Here is a 12179-nt window from a genome sequence, read left to right as displayed (position 1 = left end):
TAAGTACTCTTATTGAAATATATTGAAATTAAAACTGTCTGATTTAAAATAAGTTTTGTAGATTTTTTTTTCCGAGTTCAGGCTTTTGAGGGAGTCCATGAAGGTAGTACTACCGGGGTCGCGTTTCGTGGGGGGTGGTTGTGAGTGACGTTGGGGGAACCCTACGGTTCCCTTGTACCTTAGAGTGCCGGTTGCGATTTGGTAATCTGTGGGTGCTATGGAGTCCATGAATGGGGAAATGGCGATCAGATATTTTCCCGGTTTTTTTATCTGTGGTTATAAGAGCGTTTGTCGTTTGATACGGACTGATGAAAATGGTTCTCGTTTCAAAAGGTTTCGTGTAGGTTGCATCGACTTCAACGACAGTAAACTGGTGCCCCGCGATTTTGAAGAAGAGCTCTTCGTTCACCGCTGCGTTCACAATGCGCAATAGGTACGTCTTGCCATTTTCTACATGCAGTGTGTATCCTGTGAATGAAAGGAATAGTTTAAATATAAGATGGAACAAAAAATTTATGCATGTATCAGACTACACCTAACAACTTCTATGAATCCTGAATGTGACATCGAATCTGGGCTAGAAGGACGAATAAAACAACATAACAAGACTATGGATGCTCTGATTTTAGTACCATTAGAGAGCAGTTTGTACCAGGCCCAGTTAGACCGTTAATAGTGTGTGCATCAGACACGTTAGGGACAGGCCGGATTTTATCGCCAGGTTGATACGTCTTCCTCATCCGACTTCCACCATTCTCCTGCAGAGCATGTCAAATGAGGGAAATTTAAAAAAAAAACAAATTTTGTGACGTATAGGAGATATCAGCATTTGCAAATAAAACCTGATCACCTAATACGATCGTTTCTTCCTTATCCGGTTTTGGAAATGGATAAGGAACTCCCGGTTTTGGCAAAATGACGATAGCGCCATGCACGGTTGCTCTTTGCCAGTTGATATGTGAATGCCACAGAAGAGTACCTCTCTGACCAATGAGGGTGAAATTGTAAATATAACTCCGGCCTGTCTGAATGGGGCAGTGGGTGATATACGCCGGCCCGTCAGCCCAACCTGTCCGACGATGTCGGACTCCATGCCTATATTGTTTCACCTTCAAGGCTTCAAGAACTTAGTGTCGCACAGAATTACAGAAAACTCAACTTTCATGTGTAAAATATGAAGGTTGTGTCATGTGTTTAAACCAGACCGGTGAATCGTGACATTATCTTGTACGTGGGTTGTGACTCTCACAATCACGGTATCGTCTTCCCTTGTTTGTATAGTTGGCCCCAGAAACTTCCCATTTACGACGATAATTGGCTTGCTTGCACATAGCCTGGTTACGTTTTTCTTTACAACCTAAATAAAACATGAAAATTTACCATAAGATGGAGCATTTTATTATCTGGCTTCTAAAAATTTTTGGGTTCTCGACCTCAAGCTAGCTCGTACGTGATGGACTTACAGTGAAATTATAGCGGCGAACGGCTGATTCAACATGAGTAGGATACCAGATAGCAAATATTACCCCAAGAATAATTACAACTGGAACCCGAAAATCCATCCTTTTGATCCATCTTCTTTTCCTAGCTAGATTGCCTCTATTTATCATAACCCTAATGTTTGACCTTTGAGACATCACAAAAGGAAGTAATCATGTGTTGATACTATGTCATTTTACTTAGTTAGGTGAGTGACAATAGCCAGCCATGTACTTCCCAAGTTTTCTTTTATATTACATAAAATCACAACTCAAAAAGAGAGTTTTTGAAATTCCTAACGTTATTTCAAATGACAATTCTTATGTTTGCACTACTATTTTTATGGCAAGTGATGTAAGAATAATAGAATATCAAAGTTAAGTGTCACATGTGTGTTGAATGGACTGAATCATCGTACCGTTGTTTCCCAATTTTTACGCTTCCAGAAGATATGAACAACACAAAAGTTGAGATACAGCTTTCAACAATGAGAAAATCGATCCTGATAAAATTGTTGCTGTCACACCTCATCCATCTACCAACACGATTTTCATCACATCAGTTTTTTATCTTGAGCCACAGGTTTCGTCGCTCGCCAAGAACGGGACTAGAGGGTTGCTCGGAAATCCTTCTGTCACGTCCTAGTCACGACTGCACAATAAGCCCATATAATAACTACCTCGTATTTGCTCTCGTTTTACGAAAATAGTCAACTCAAATCGTTACAGGAGTCTATTATAAGCTTTATAAGACATTTTAAATTTTTATATTCAACCAAAGTGAGACAAGGGTATCAGATCAATGTCACGCCCCATCACCCGCGCCGAAATTTCTACAAGCCTTGGAAATCAGAACGAAAATCCTGAATAAAAATAATTATTGCATTCAACTTGAAACACATTATACAACTTTGACTATTATTTTATACCTTCGAGTGCATTCTGATATACAACCTGTTTTCGACTTTCGGAAATGCGTAAAAGGTGATGGGTGATACAATTACTTACGGTGATAAAACGTTGATCTCAATAGATGAAAAGCATACACATACTCCCTAAACAACAAGTAGTGATGATTGCCAAAAGCTAAAAATATCCCGTGTGTCTCGATAACTAATTAACCAAAACATAAATTTTTTTGTTTTTGTTTTTGTTTTTGTTTCTTTTTTCTTACCATCTTCCATGATCCAACAATAATGTTACTTCTGTCTATATCTCGTAGGATGATTTGCACAAATATACCTGTAATTTAAAAAAAAAAAAAATATATTAGTCATCATTCCATGTGAAACAGGCTTCTTACATTTAGGACCATGCGTTTTTGTGTTGTAAGATCAATTTACTCAATTTTAATATATTTTTTTATACACATAAATTTTAAGATTTCTTCCAATATATGGTAAGCGTGTGCATCTGCATCCATTCTTCTTTCCTTTCGTCAAGTATGAATAGCAAAAGTTGCACTTATCAAGTATCCAATTAATGTTAAAAGTCCAAACATTGTCTGAAAAAACCTAATTAATGTCTGCATTACCTATTATTGGATAAAATAGTTAAACTTATTTATCTAAGTCTGTCATGTTTTTGTCCTCTAACTTATTAAAGTTGTATTTTAATCTTCTAACTTTGTTTTATGTTGGGTTTTAATTATGTTTCACTAGAACGATGACGTGACATTGAAAAATGTTGATGTAGCATTGAAAATATTGATATGATATTCGAAATTGATGATATATCTAACCCGACATCAACACTACAATAAAATAAGACTAAAAAAAACAACAAAAACCATCTGATGAGACACACAACCTGTCTGAAGCTGCCGAACTCGATGCCTATATTGTATCCCTTTTCAAGAACTTAGTTTGAGACAGAAGTATATAAAATTAACTAAACTTTAATGAGAAAAATATAGATGTGTGGCATATGTTGAAACCCCTACTAATTTTTGCGTACTAATGAGTTTCCGTTTGAAGAACCCAATAAAAGATTGCAACAACAAATTCCCATATGTATTTGTATATAGATTCAGGAGTAGGTCTCTTGTAAGACGGTTTCACGAATCTTTATCTGTGAGACATGTCAACTTTACCGATATTCACAATAAAAAAGTAATACTCTTAGCATAAAAAGTAATATTTTTCCATAGATGATCCAAATAAGAGATCTCTTTCACAAAAATTTTGCCTAAATTTAGTAGGTTAAAAATCTTGAGACGGACCCCTCTCATATTAATTTTCTGCAATTAAAAAGGTGGGGACACCGGACATCTTTGTTAGTGATCACAACATTAACTTTAAAAAATAAAATTTATATTTTGTTTTTAATATTTTAAGACCCAAGTCATATACTATATAAAATTTGTAAAATAAATCTGGTCAATTTTTTAACTCATCCTCAATACAGAGGATATCATTTTCTTGTTCGACCAATTTCGAGGGGCAATAATGTGTGTGCATCCGTTGCACCAGTGAACGATATATAATATCTCTAATAAAATTAATTGAAAAATAAAACAGTCGATTTTTTCTTTTAAAATAATGAAATAATTTGCCATGATAATTTTTTTTTTTTTTTTTTTGCATCTTACTATAATGATTTTCCGAGTTTTTTTTATTTACTTAGTCAATTATTTGTTCTTAATATTTCTTGACTTGTAACTCGGAAAGTGTGATCACGATCAGTCGTTGCGAGAGAATTTTTAAATCTCATGTTTGACGATTTTACTAATTTCATTTACACACACATAAATATGTATAAATGTGCAATTAAAATATGTTTATTTTTAATTGCATCTTTTAATTGCAATTAAAAATAGTTAACACCTGTAGACATAAACTAACCCGTCGACATCAATCCACATGACATGAACTAAAGAAGCAATCTACATGATCCGTCAACATTAACTGAAAATCAATCGACATCAGTCTACATAAACTATATAAGAAATTTCGATTTATGGTTCAGAGATGTGTTAATAATAATCTAATTTAAAATTTTAAGTACTATTTGATAATTGCCAAATCAATATTTTGAAACTTTTGAAATTGAAAACACGTATTTAATTTGAATGTTGACATTTTGAAAATTATGAAAATAATAATCGTATTTGTTGAATTTATATTGTGAAAATGCAATTTCTTCTCGGGACTTCAAATCTTTGTCCGAGAAAATGTGCTTTTACATAAATTAATGATTCGGGACCCTTACTCTCTGTCTAAACAGATAAATATCTCAAAAAGATCATATTCGAGGCAATGAAACGGACAATTCATACGTTTGTAGTGGTCATCGTTTCTCTTTTTAATTTTTCCAATTTTAAATAAAAATATATCAAAGTAAAATACATAATTACAAAATTATTTCCATGAATTTGAAATCTATATATTTGAAAAAAAAGAAATTAGTAAATTCGATCATATTCAGTCAAAAATTGTTAGTTTTCAAACTTGAACAATCATCTTCTCTTGAACTAGCTTTTGATGTTAAATTATGTCCAAGTCTCAATCTTAACATGATATCGGATCTCAGGTTTCACCATTATGTGTTAAATTTCCCCTAGTTGGGACACATGTTCTGCCCATAGTTGGGTCATTTGTAAACTTCACACTCCAGATATTCATTCATGGGCGTGATGGGGTGTGTTAGTTGTCCCACATCGGCTGGATAAAATCTCTGGAAGTTGCATATATGGACTTGGACAATTCTCTCATATTGAGTTAGCTTTTGAGATTGACTTAGGTGCAAGTCTCAATCTCAACAAAAATATATATTACTAGGTCAAACCCTGGTTTTAAAAAAATTGATTTAGGTTTAAGTCTCAATCTCAGATAAAACCTTGGTTTTTTTAAAAAAATTGTAACATGATATCGAATATTATCGATATAACATCGACATAGTATCAGATGATACAGATACGTTGATTATAATTTGAAAAAAATAAATCGAAAGTGCAACAAAAAGACAATAGATTACCAAAAGACCTACCTACATTTTGAAATCCTCTCGTCCGAACGCGATCAAATGGAAAAATTTCGAAGTTTTAGGTACTGACAAATGCATGCGAGCTCACCACATATTATCCTGCAGCGTTGAGGTAGGGACATATTTAATATCCTCCAATAATTTTAAAACCATAATATATATTTATAATAATAAAATTTAAAATAATTTTAATATTTAAGACCTACGAGATGGTGAAAATTTGGTGATCGAGCAGCAATAAAAAAATGACAGCAAGAGTACATTTCTTTGTGCTAGCATTCTTGCTCATACACGAACTGATTAATTCCATGGCCTGCGCAGAGAAGAACTCCTCGCACGTTATCCCACGTCGGCTGCCGGAAGTTTTTGAAGATTCCGGCGATAATGTTGACTCTTCCTCGCTGAAGACGACGGAGAGATGTGGTGGTAGTGCTAGAAAGCGGCCAATTCCTCCTGGTAATCAGAAAAGATCTGGAGGTCGGAAACTATTGCCTCCGCCACCAATGGTCAATAAAGGTCATCATTATAAGGTATTTCAACCGATCCCTCCACCGCCTCCATTGCATCTGCCATCGCGATCACCCTGTCATCCACCGCCACCGCCGCCGCCGCCGCCATGTTGAGTTTTTTTTTTTGTATTTGAAATATTTTGTTATTTATTTCTGCAGTTGTCATCTTGGATAACTCTAGTTTGAGCCTTGATGTTTAATAATCAGTCATTATTGGTACGTTACATTTTAAAAGTTTTTATATACATTTTTATTTTTACGAAAAATAAAGTAAAAAGAAAAAAAAATTCAAATGAAATAGTTAATTGAGAAACAATTATTATAATATAATTTTATTTTATGTAAAAATGTTTTTAAAATAATATTTTACATTAGAAATTTAATTTATGAACATATGATCTCGGTAGCAAGTATACAATAATAATTACAATTGTATAATAGAAATAATAATGTTTTTATTTATTTTTCTGTGTCAATAGAAATAAAATGTAATGACAGATTTCTTGATTCTACATTTCATTTTTTGAAAATTATTGTACCCACATCTATTATAAGGAACATGTAATCTGCAACAAATTCTAAAAAGATACAGAAAAATAATTTGAATATATCAATGTGGGTTCTGAATTATACACAGTAAATGGTTATTTTCTCTTCTTTTTTTATGTTTAATTGATGGAAAAAACTTTTGTGAGACGGTCTCACGGGTCGTATTTTGTGATATATATCTCTTATTTGGGTCATCCATGAAAAAGTGTTACTTTTTATTGTAGATACCAGTAGGGTTGATCCGTCTCACAGATAAAGATTTGTAGAGACCGTCTCACTTGAAACCTACTCATAAGACAATCAATAATTACGATTGGAAATATGAAACATAATGTATTGTTCAAAGCACAGTTATGAATTGATTAATTTTCTCATTAATTTGTGTAATTTTTTTAAATAAAATCGATGCTAAAATCATAAAACCGAAAAGTTCATATCAAAATATTTATTTGCAAATGATTTCCAAATTTTCAATTTATATAATTTCTTATTGTAATAGATAGAAATTTTATTTTTTTAGATATGACCACCAATATGACACCAAAATATTGATACGAGTATCGAAAAATGGAAAAAAAAAAACAAAGAAAAAAATTAATTCAAATTCAGACGAGGAAACCAAACTATTAAATCATATTATATATATATATGACTAATGTTTTGAAATCAATTATATTTTAAAATAATATTATAAATTACAGATATATATTTATTTATTTTATATTAAGACAGTGGACACCGGTCTGACATTTTTATCCGGCAATTATGACGTGGCAGCAGTCCACAAAAATTGGTACTAAATCGGACCCAACCCATTGTTTGACCCGACTCATATTATATACACTGAAATAAATATACAAAGAAAAAAGGTCAAAACAATTTTGGAGAAGAAATACTCTGCGATTACTTCACACAGTTCAGTTAATCAGAAAACGAAGATCCAAAGCCAAATTTTGTTCCTCAGTTTGACAAGGTTAGCTGAAATTTACTCTGATGAGATGTGTTTTTGTTTTTCAATTCGTGGATCGAAAACTGAACTTACTCTTTGCTGCATTGAAAGAACCCTTTCGATTTCAGCTTTTGTGGTTCGAATTGAGAATGCTCTAGTATTTTGGTTTTGAGGTTTATAAGCCAAATTTCGTAAGATCTGCCCAGAGAACCAGAAATATGGGTATCTCATACCTTTTCTTACTGAAATCACGCAAGAATCGTTAAATCCTTCGTAAACTTACTGCAATTTATTCAATTTCTACAGTATTGAGCTGATGTTCGTTATAGTGCGCAAAGAAATTCATGTTTGATATATTTAAGATCTGAAATTCATCGATGTGTGAAAAATCCCAATTTATGAATCAGTTGTGGAATATGCTTTAACTCTGAAAGATTTAAAGTGATTTTTGAATTAAATGCTGAATAATAAGAATATTTCAAAAGTGGTATAATTAACTGCTGAAGTGCCTATGCTTATTTCTTATTTTGTTTTTTCTGAACTTGAGATATTGCTTGTATCATCTGTCAAAGTGCGACCATTTTGAATGAAGGAAGCTTTGCCTTATGCCTTATTGCGTCTTATCTAGGATTCGTTTGCTTGATGCACGTTGATGATTTAGCAAGTATGATCTTCATTTTAATTCTTCTTTTATGTTATGTTGATCTCATTAAGATAGAGAGAGAGAGAGTGCTATCGACAGCTGTGGGGTTATCAGACTATTCCATTTCGCATGAAAAGTTCAACTATTATTGGATCCTAACTCTGTGTCGAAGAGTAGCTCAAGTTATTATAGCTCTGGTAGAGTAAATCACAATAATCTCTACATGCTTCTCTGATATCGAACTACCCGATACGTGAACTGAATCATCATACATATCTCTTTCTAAAATATGTTTGTCTAACTGTTTTAAGGAAACTAGAGAAAATTTGATTGACATTAGAGGGAATTTATAAAATAGAATTTATAAATCATTGCATGCTGCAGGAAATGGGGCTGTGGACACTGCTGGAAGGCTGCCTGCTTCTTGCAAATGCACTGGCCATATTAAATGAGGATCGATTCCTTGCCCCCAGAGGATGGAGCTTCCAAGAGTATTCAGGGGTTAAGAGAAATTCATTCAAGGGTCAGATTCTTGGTCTCATATATGCAACCCAATACTTACGAGTTCCTCTTATACTTCTCAATTTACTCTGCATTGTTGTAAAACTGGTATCTGGCTGATTCAAGATTCACATCATATGTTTTCTTTTCATTTTTCTTGGGTTGGTCGGTTCAGAACTTCTATAAGGACATTAATGCCTATGACTTAAAAATGTCAATGTTGTGTAGTAGATTCAAGGTTTGTTTGGTCATATCTATGGGATGATGGAATTGTTGATATCCCCACATGATAATGGAATTATGGTCAGAGAGTCGTTTCTACATAAACAAGTAAACAAAAAGTTGTCATGTATTTCGGCTTTGTGGTTTCGGTTAGTCACTAAAGAGTGGACAATGCCAGCTTCATTTACTTCCTTCTATTCATAATAGTTATGATGTGAAGATAATTAGCCGTTCACGTTTATAAAATGAGAGGTGGAATAGCTGTTGCTTGAACTTGTTTTGCAGGGGGTCATTTTAGAAAAAGGACATGCCATGGCTTCGAATCTTCTCATGGACATGGCGGGTAACATATATTTTTGAAAACAGATTTGTAAGTCGTACTGCCGGGAGATTGTATGAGTTATGGGGAAATAGAACATGTGGTGTTGTACTGAAAAGATATGCTATTATATTATCAAATTATGATAAAAATTGTTTGATAAAATTATTAAAAAATGATAATTAAGTATTTCTGGAATGACAATGGATAATCATATAATCCTTGTGTCTGTTGGCCTTGTTCTTTTATTTCCACCATAAACTTCCAACCTTCACTTTGCCGCACGGCCATCCACGTGGCTCATTTCTCATCATTCACAGTCTCAGGATTCCGCCTAGTATATATTTGCACCACAAATGAACAGTGGGACGATAAAGGTTTGCATAGTTCTTGTATCAGTAAATATGCACATTAGTAGCACATATCAACAACGACGGCCATGCATGCCAACATTTTTGAAGTATTTTACAAACTAAAATTCCTTTTTTATATGCGAAGAGTTTGATTAAGTTACCATAAGATGAATGTGTTCCCAGACTCCATGAAGTAGTTTATGCACGGACATGATTCGGAACGATTCATGCAAGGACGATTTAGTCTACAACCAGCATCAATCAAATTTTGTGTAATATAGTGTAGTACATAATAAGCATTGATTCAAATTTATTAGGTTTTGTTATTTTATATATCGTAGTCACAAAAATTATTCCCGATGTTATCAACTTGTAAAGTACAAACAAAACAACTCGCGCACAAAAAATGCACGTTAGTAACACAAGCGGCCGGTCTTATTTATGAAGTATTTTCGGATTCCGAGAAACGAATTATGCACACATGAACATTCCATGCATTCACTTTCCATACCTCCACTGCTCAAGGATCCATTGTGTTGGTTTCATATGCGTCAACCGGAGATATAAAAATGAAAATAAAATATAATATTGGACATCGAGATTTTCGTGAAAAAACCTTACAAATTATTATGGTAAAAATCATGGACAAGATAAAAAAAAATTCCACTATAATATTTATGGTGTATAATCACTTATTGTGTTTCTAAAGAGAATCCACACTCTCTTAGCACATGAGAACAAATCACCTCATAAATATTATAGAACTACACACTCAAAGAAGAAGAGATGCTCGAGAGAAGATTGATGCTTTGACATAACTTAACCTCAAACATGGTATCAGAGTCGAGGTTCACCGTTATGTGTTGGACTGTCCTATAGGCCACCCGATAATGTTTTGTAAACTTCGCGAGATGTTCATTTTTTGGCGTGAGAGTGCATGTTAAATGTTCCACATTAGTCAAAGTCTTTGAGAGTTATATATATATACTTGAACAATCAACGTTCACTGTACATAAGCGACACGTATGGCGACATGACGAGAAAGACAATGAGACTCAAGGTCCCAATGACACGTTTATTTAGTTTGTTTCTATTTTTTGGGTATTGTATTTGTATATAAAACATGTTTTCAGATTATGTTTCTATATATATATTGTCGAATATTAAACATGCATATGCTTTGATCATTCTTACAACTTAGATGAATACGAAATCACTTTCTTCTCAAAATGAATAGTAATATTTTAAAATTAACCTGTCTACAGTGGAGAAATATTTCATGCGTGTGGACAAATAAAGATTGTTGTATTAACAAAAAAATTGTCATTGTGTAGTCATACATATTTCTTCCCAGAATATTGATGCGATCGAGTTCAGCTTAATTTTGCAAGTTTGCGCAGCCAGAATAATTTGTGATACGGTTGGACACCAGGAAACCATCTTTATCAAAAGATAGATGATGCGATCCGAGTGAAATGGGTGAGCCGGGTCGAGTGCTCCACCGGATCTGATATCAATATGATAAGGGAAATAAGAGCAAAATGTTTGGAACAGAAGCTTTCCTCCTTTAAGCAGCCGAGAAGATCTGCGAACAAGAAAGTAACCACATGAATGGGCGCCGGAGGGATATCCGACGTGACCACTCCGATGCTTAAGTCAGTGAAAGACCCAAACTATAAACCAATGTAACCAAATGATGGTTGTGAGATTGGTGTGGAAAGTGAGTAGTAAATGCACAATAAATGAGTGTATTTAATATCTGAATAGAGAGTAAATGTAAAGAATGAATCTGGTATTTATAGTAGATGATGCAATGATGACATCGTTCTTTGTGTTGATCATTAATTGTAGTAGGACGACTGATTATACCCTATTATTCTGACATGTCAAATCTCATACTAGTTACATCCAGCCTACCTGATTTTGTCAACCACTTGTATTGGTGTCAGAGATAGGTCGGCCGCCGCACACACCCTACTTTGTCGGCGTTATTAAATGCGGCACTCATATCGAAGCGGCCCGGGTAGAATGTCTCTCGGGAATTCACATGAGAGCCCGGGCATCCAATAGCCCGGGTAGGTTAAGTCTCGGGTGTGTCAATGGCCCGGTCTTTTGACTGGCCTTTTCATAGATTATCCCTGTCAGGTCGTACTCTCAACGTCCCGGGCAACTTGAGATCCGGATTTCGATTCAGATTATCGTCTTATTAACTCGGGAATAGCCCATCCTTTTGACCCGAGCACCACCCATGGCCCGGCTTCAAGGCCCGGGACATCCCGGGCATTATCCATGACCCGGGATATCCCGAGGTATCAATAGATTTTCCAAGGCTTTCTTTCCCTTCAAAGGAAACAATTCCATTATGCCATACACTTGGATTAAGTAGTTCTTGAAATGAGAATGATAACTTTTTGCATAGTTCATTTTTCTCTCAGCATATTTATAATAACCACACGCGCAACATAAAACTAATCTCTGTTGATTGACGACTCTTAGCAATTCAAAAAAATCACTTTATATTCCATCCAGAAAAAAGTAGCACGATCTAATTCATACCATGTCAATATTGGTGTAAGTATCAAATTAAACAAAATGCCCTATCCATCAAGGAAACACTAATCAGATTATCTTGAGGGATTTCGGGAGCAAAAGGGATATAAATAAGCAGTCAA

General features: G+C 34.3%; 1 protein-coding gene and 1 pseudogene across 1 annotated transcript; one reads left to right on the top strand and one right to left on the bottom strand.

Annotated features, from left to right (window-relative positions):
- Positions 1-9: 9 nt before the first annotated feature.
- LOC142524985 (laccase-4-like) lies at positions 10-1562 on the bottom strand (annotated as a pseudogene).
- A 5789-nt stretch (positions 1563-7351) lies between these two features.
- Positions 7352-9018, top strand: LOC142523692 (uncharacterized). The gene is made up of 2 exons (XM_075627420.1): positions 7352-7493; positions 8497-9018. Exon 2 carries the CDS (start codon positions 8500-8502, stop codon positions 8731-8733), a length of 234 nt encoding a protein of 77 aa, XP_075483535.1. The 5' UTR covers positions 7352-7493; positions 8497-8499; the 3' UTR covers positions 8734-9018.
- Positions 9019-12179: the final 3161 nt, after the last annotated feature.

Source organism: Primulina tabacum, chromosome 14, assembly GCF_025594145.1.
Source record: "Primulina tabacum isolate GXHZ01 chromosome 14, ASM2559414v2, whole genome shotgun sequence".
NCBI classification, from domain to species: Eukaryota; Viridiplantae; Streptophyta; class Magnoliopsida; order Lamiales; family Gesneriaceae; genus Primulina; species Primulina tabacum.
The sequence above is the reverse complement of the archived record's forward strand: the minus strand, read 5'-3'. Positions and strand labels throughout refer to the sequence as shown.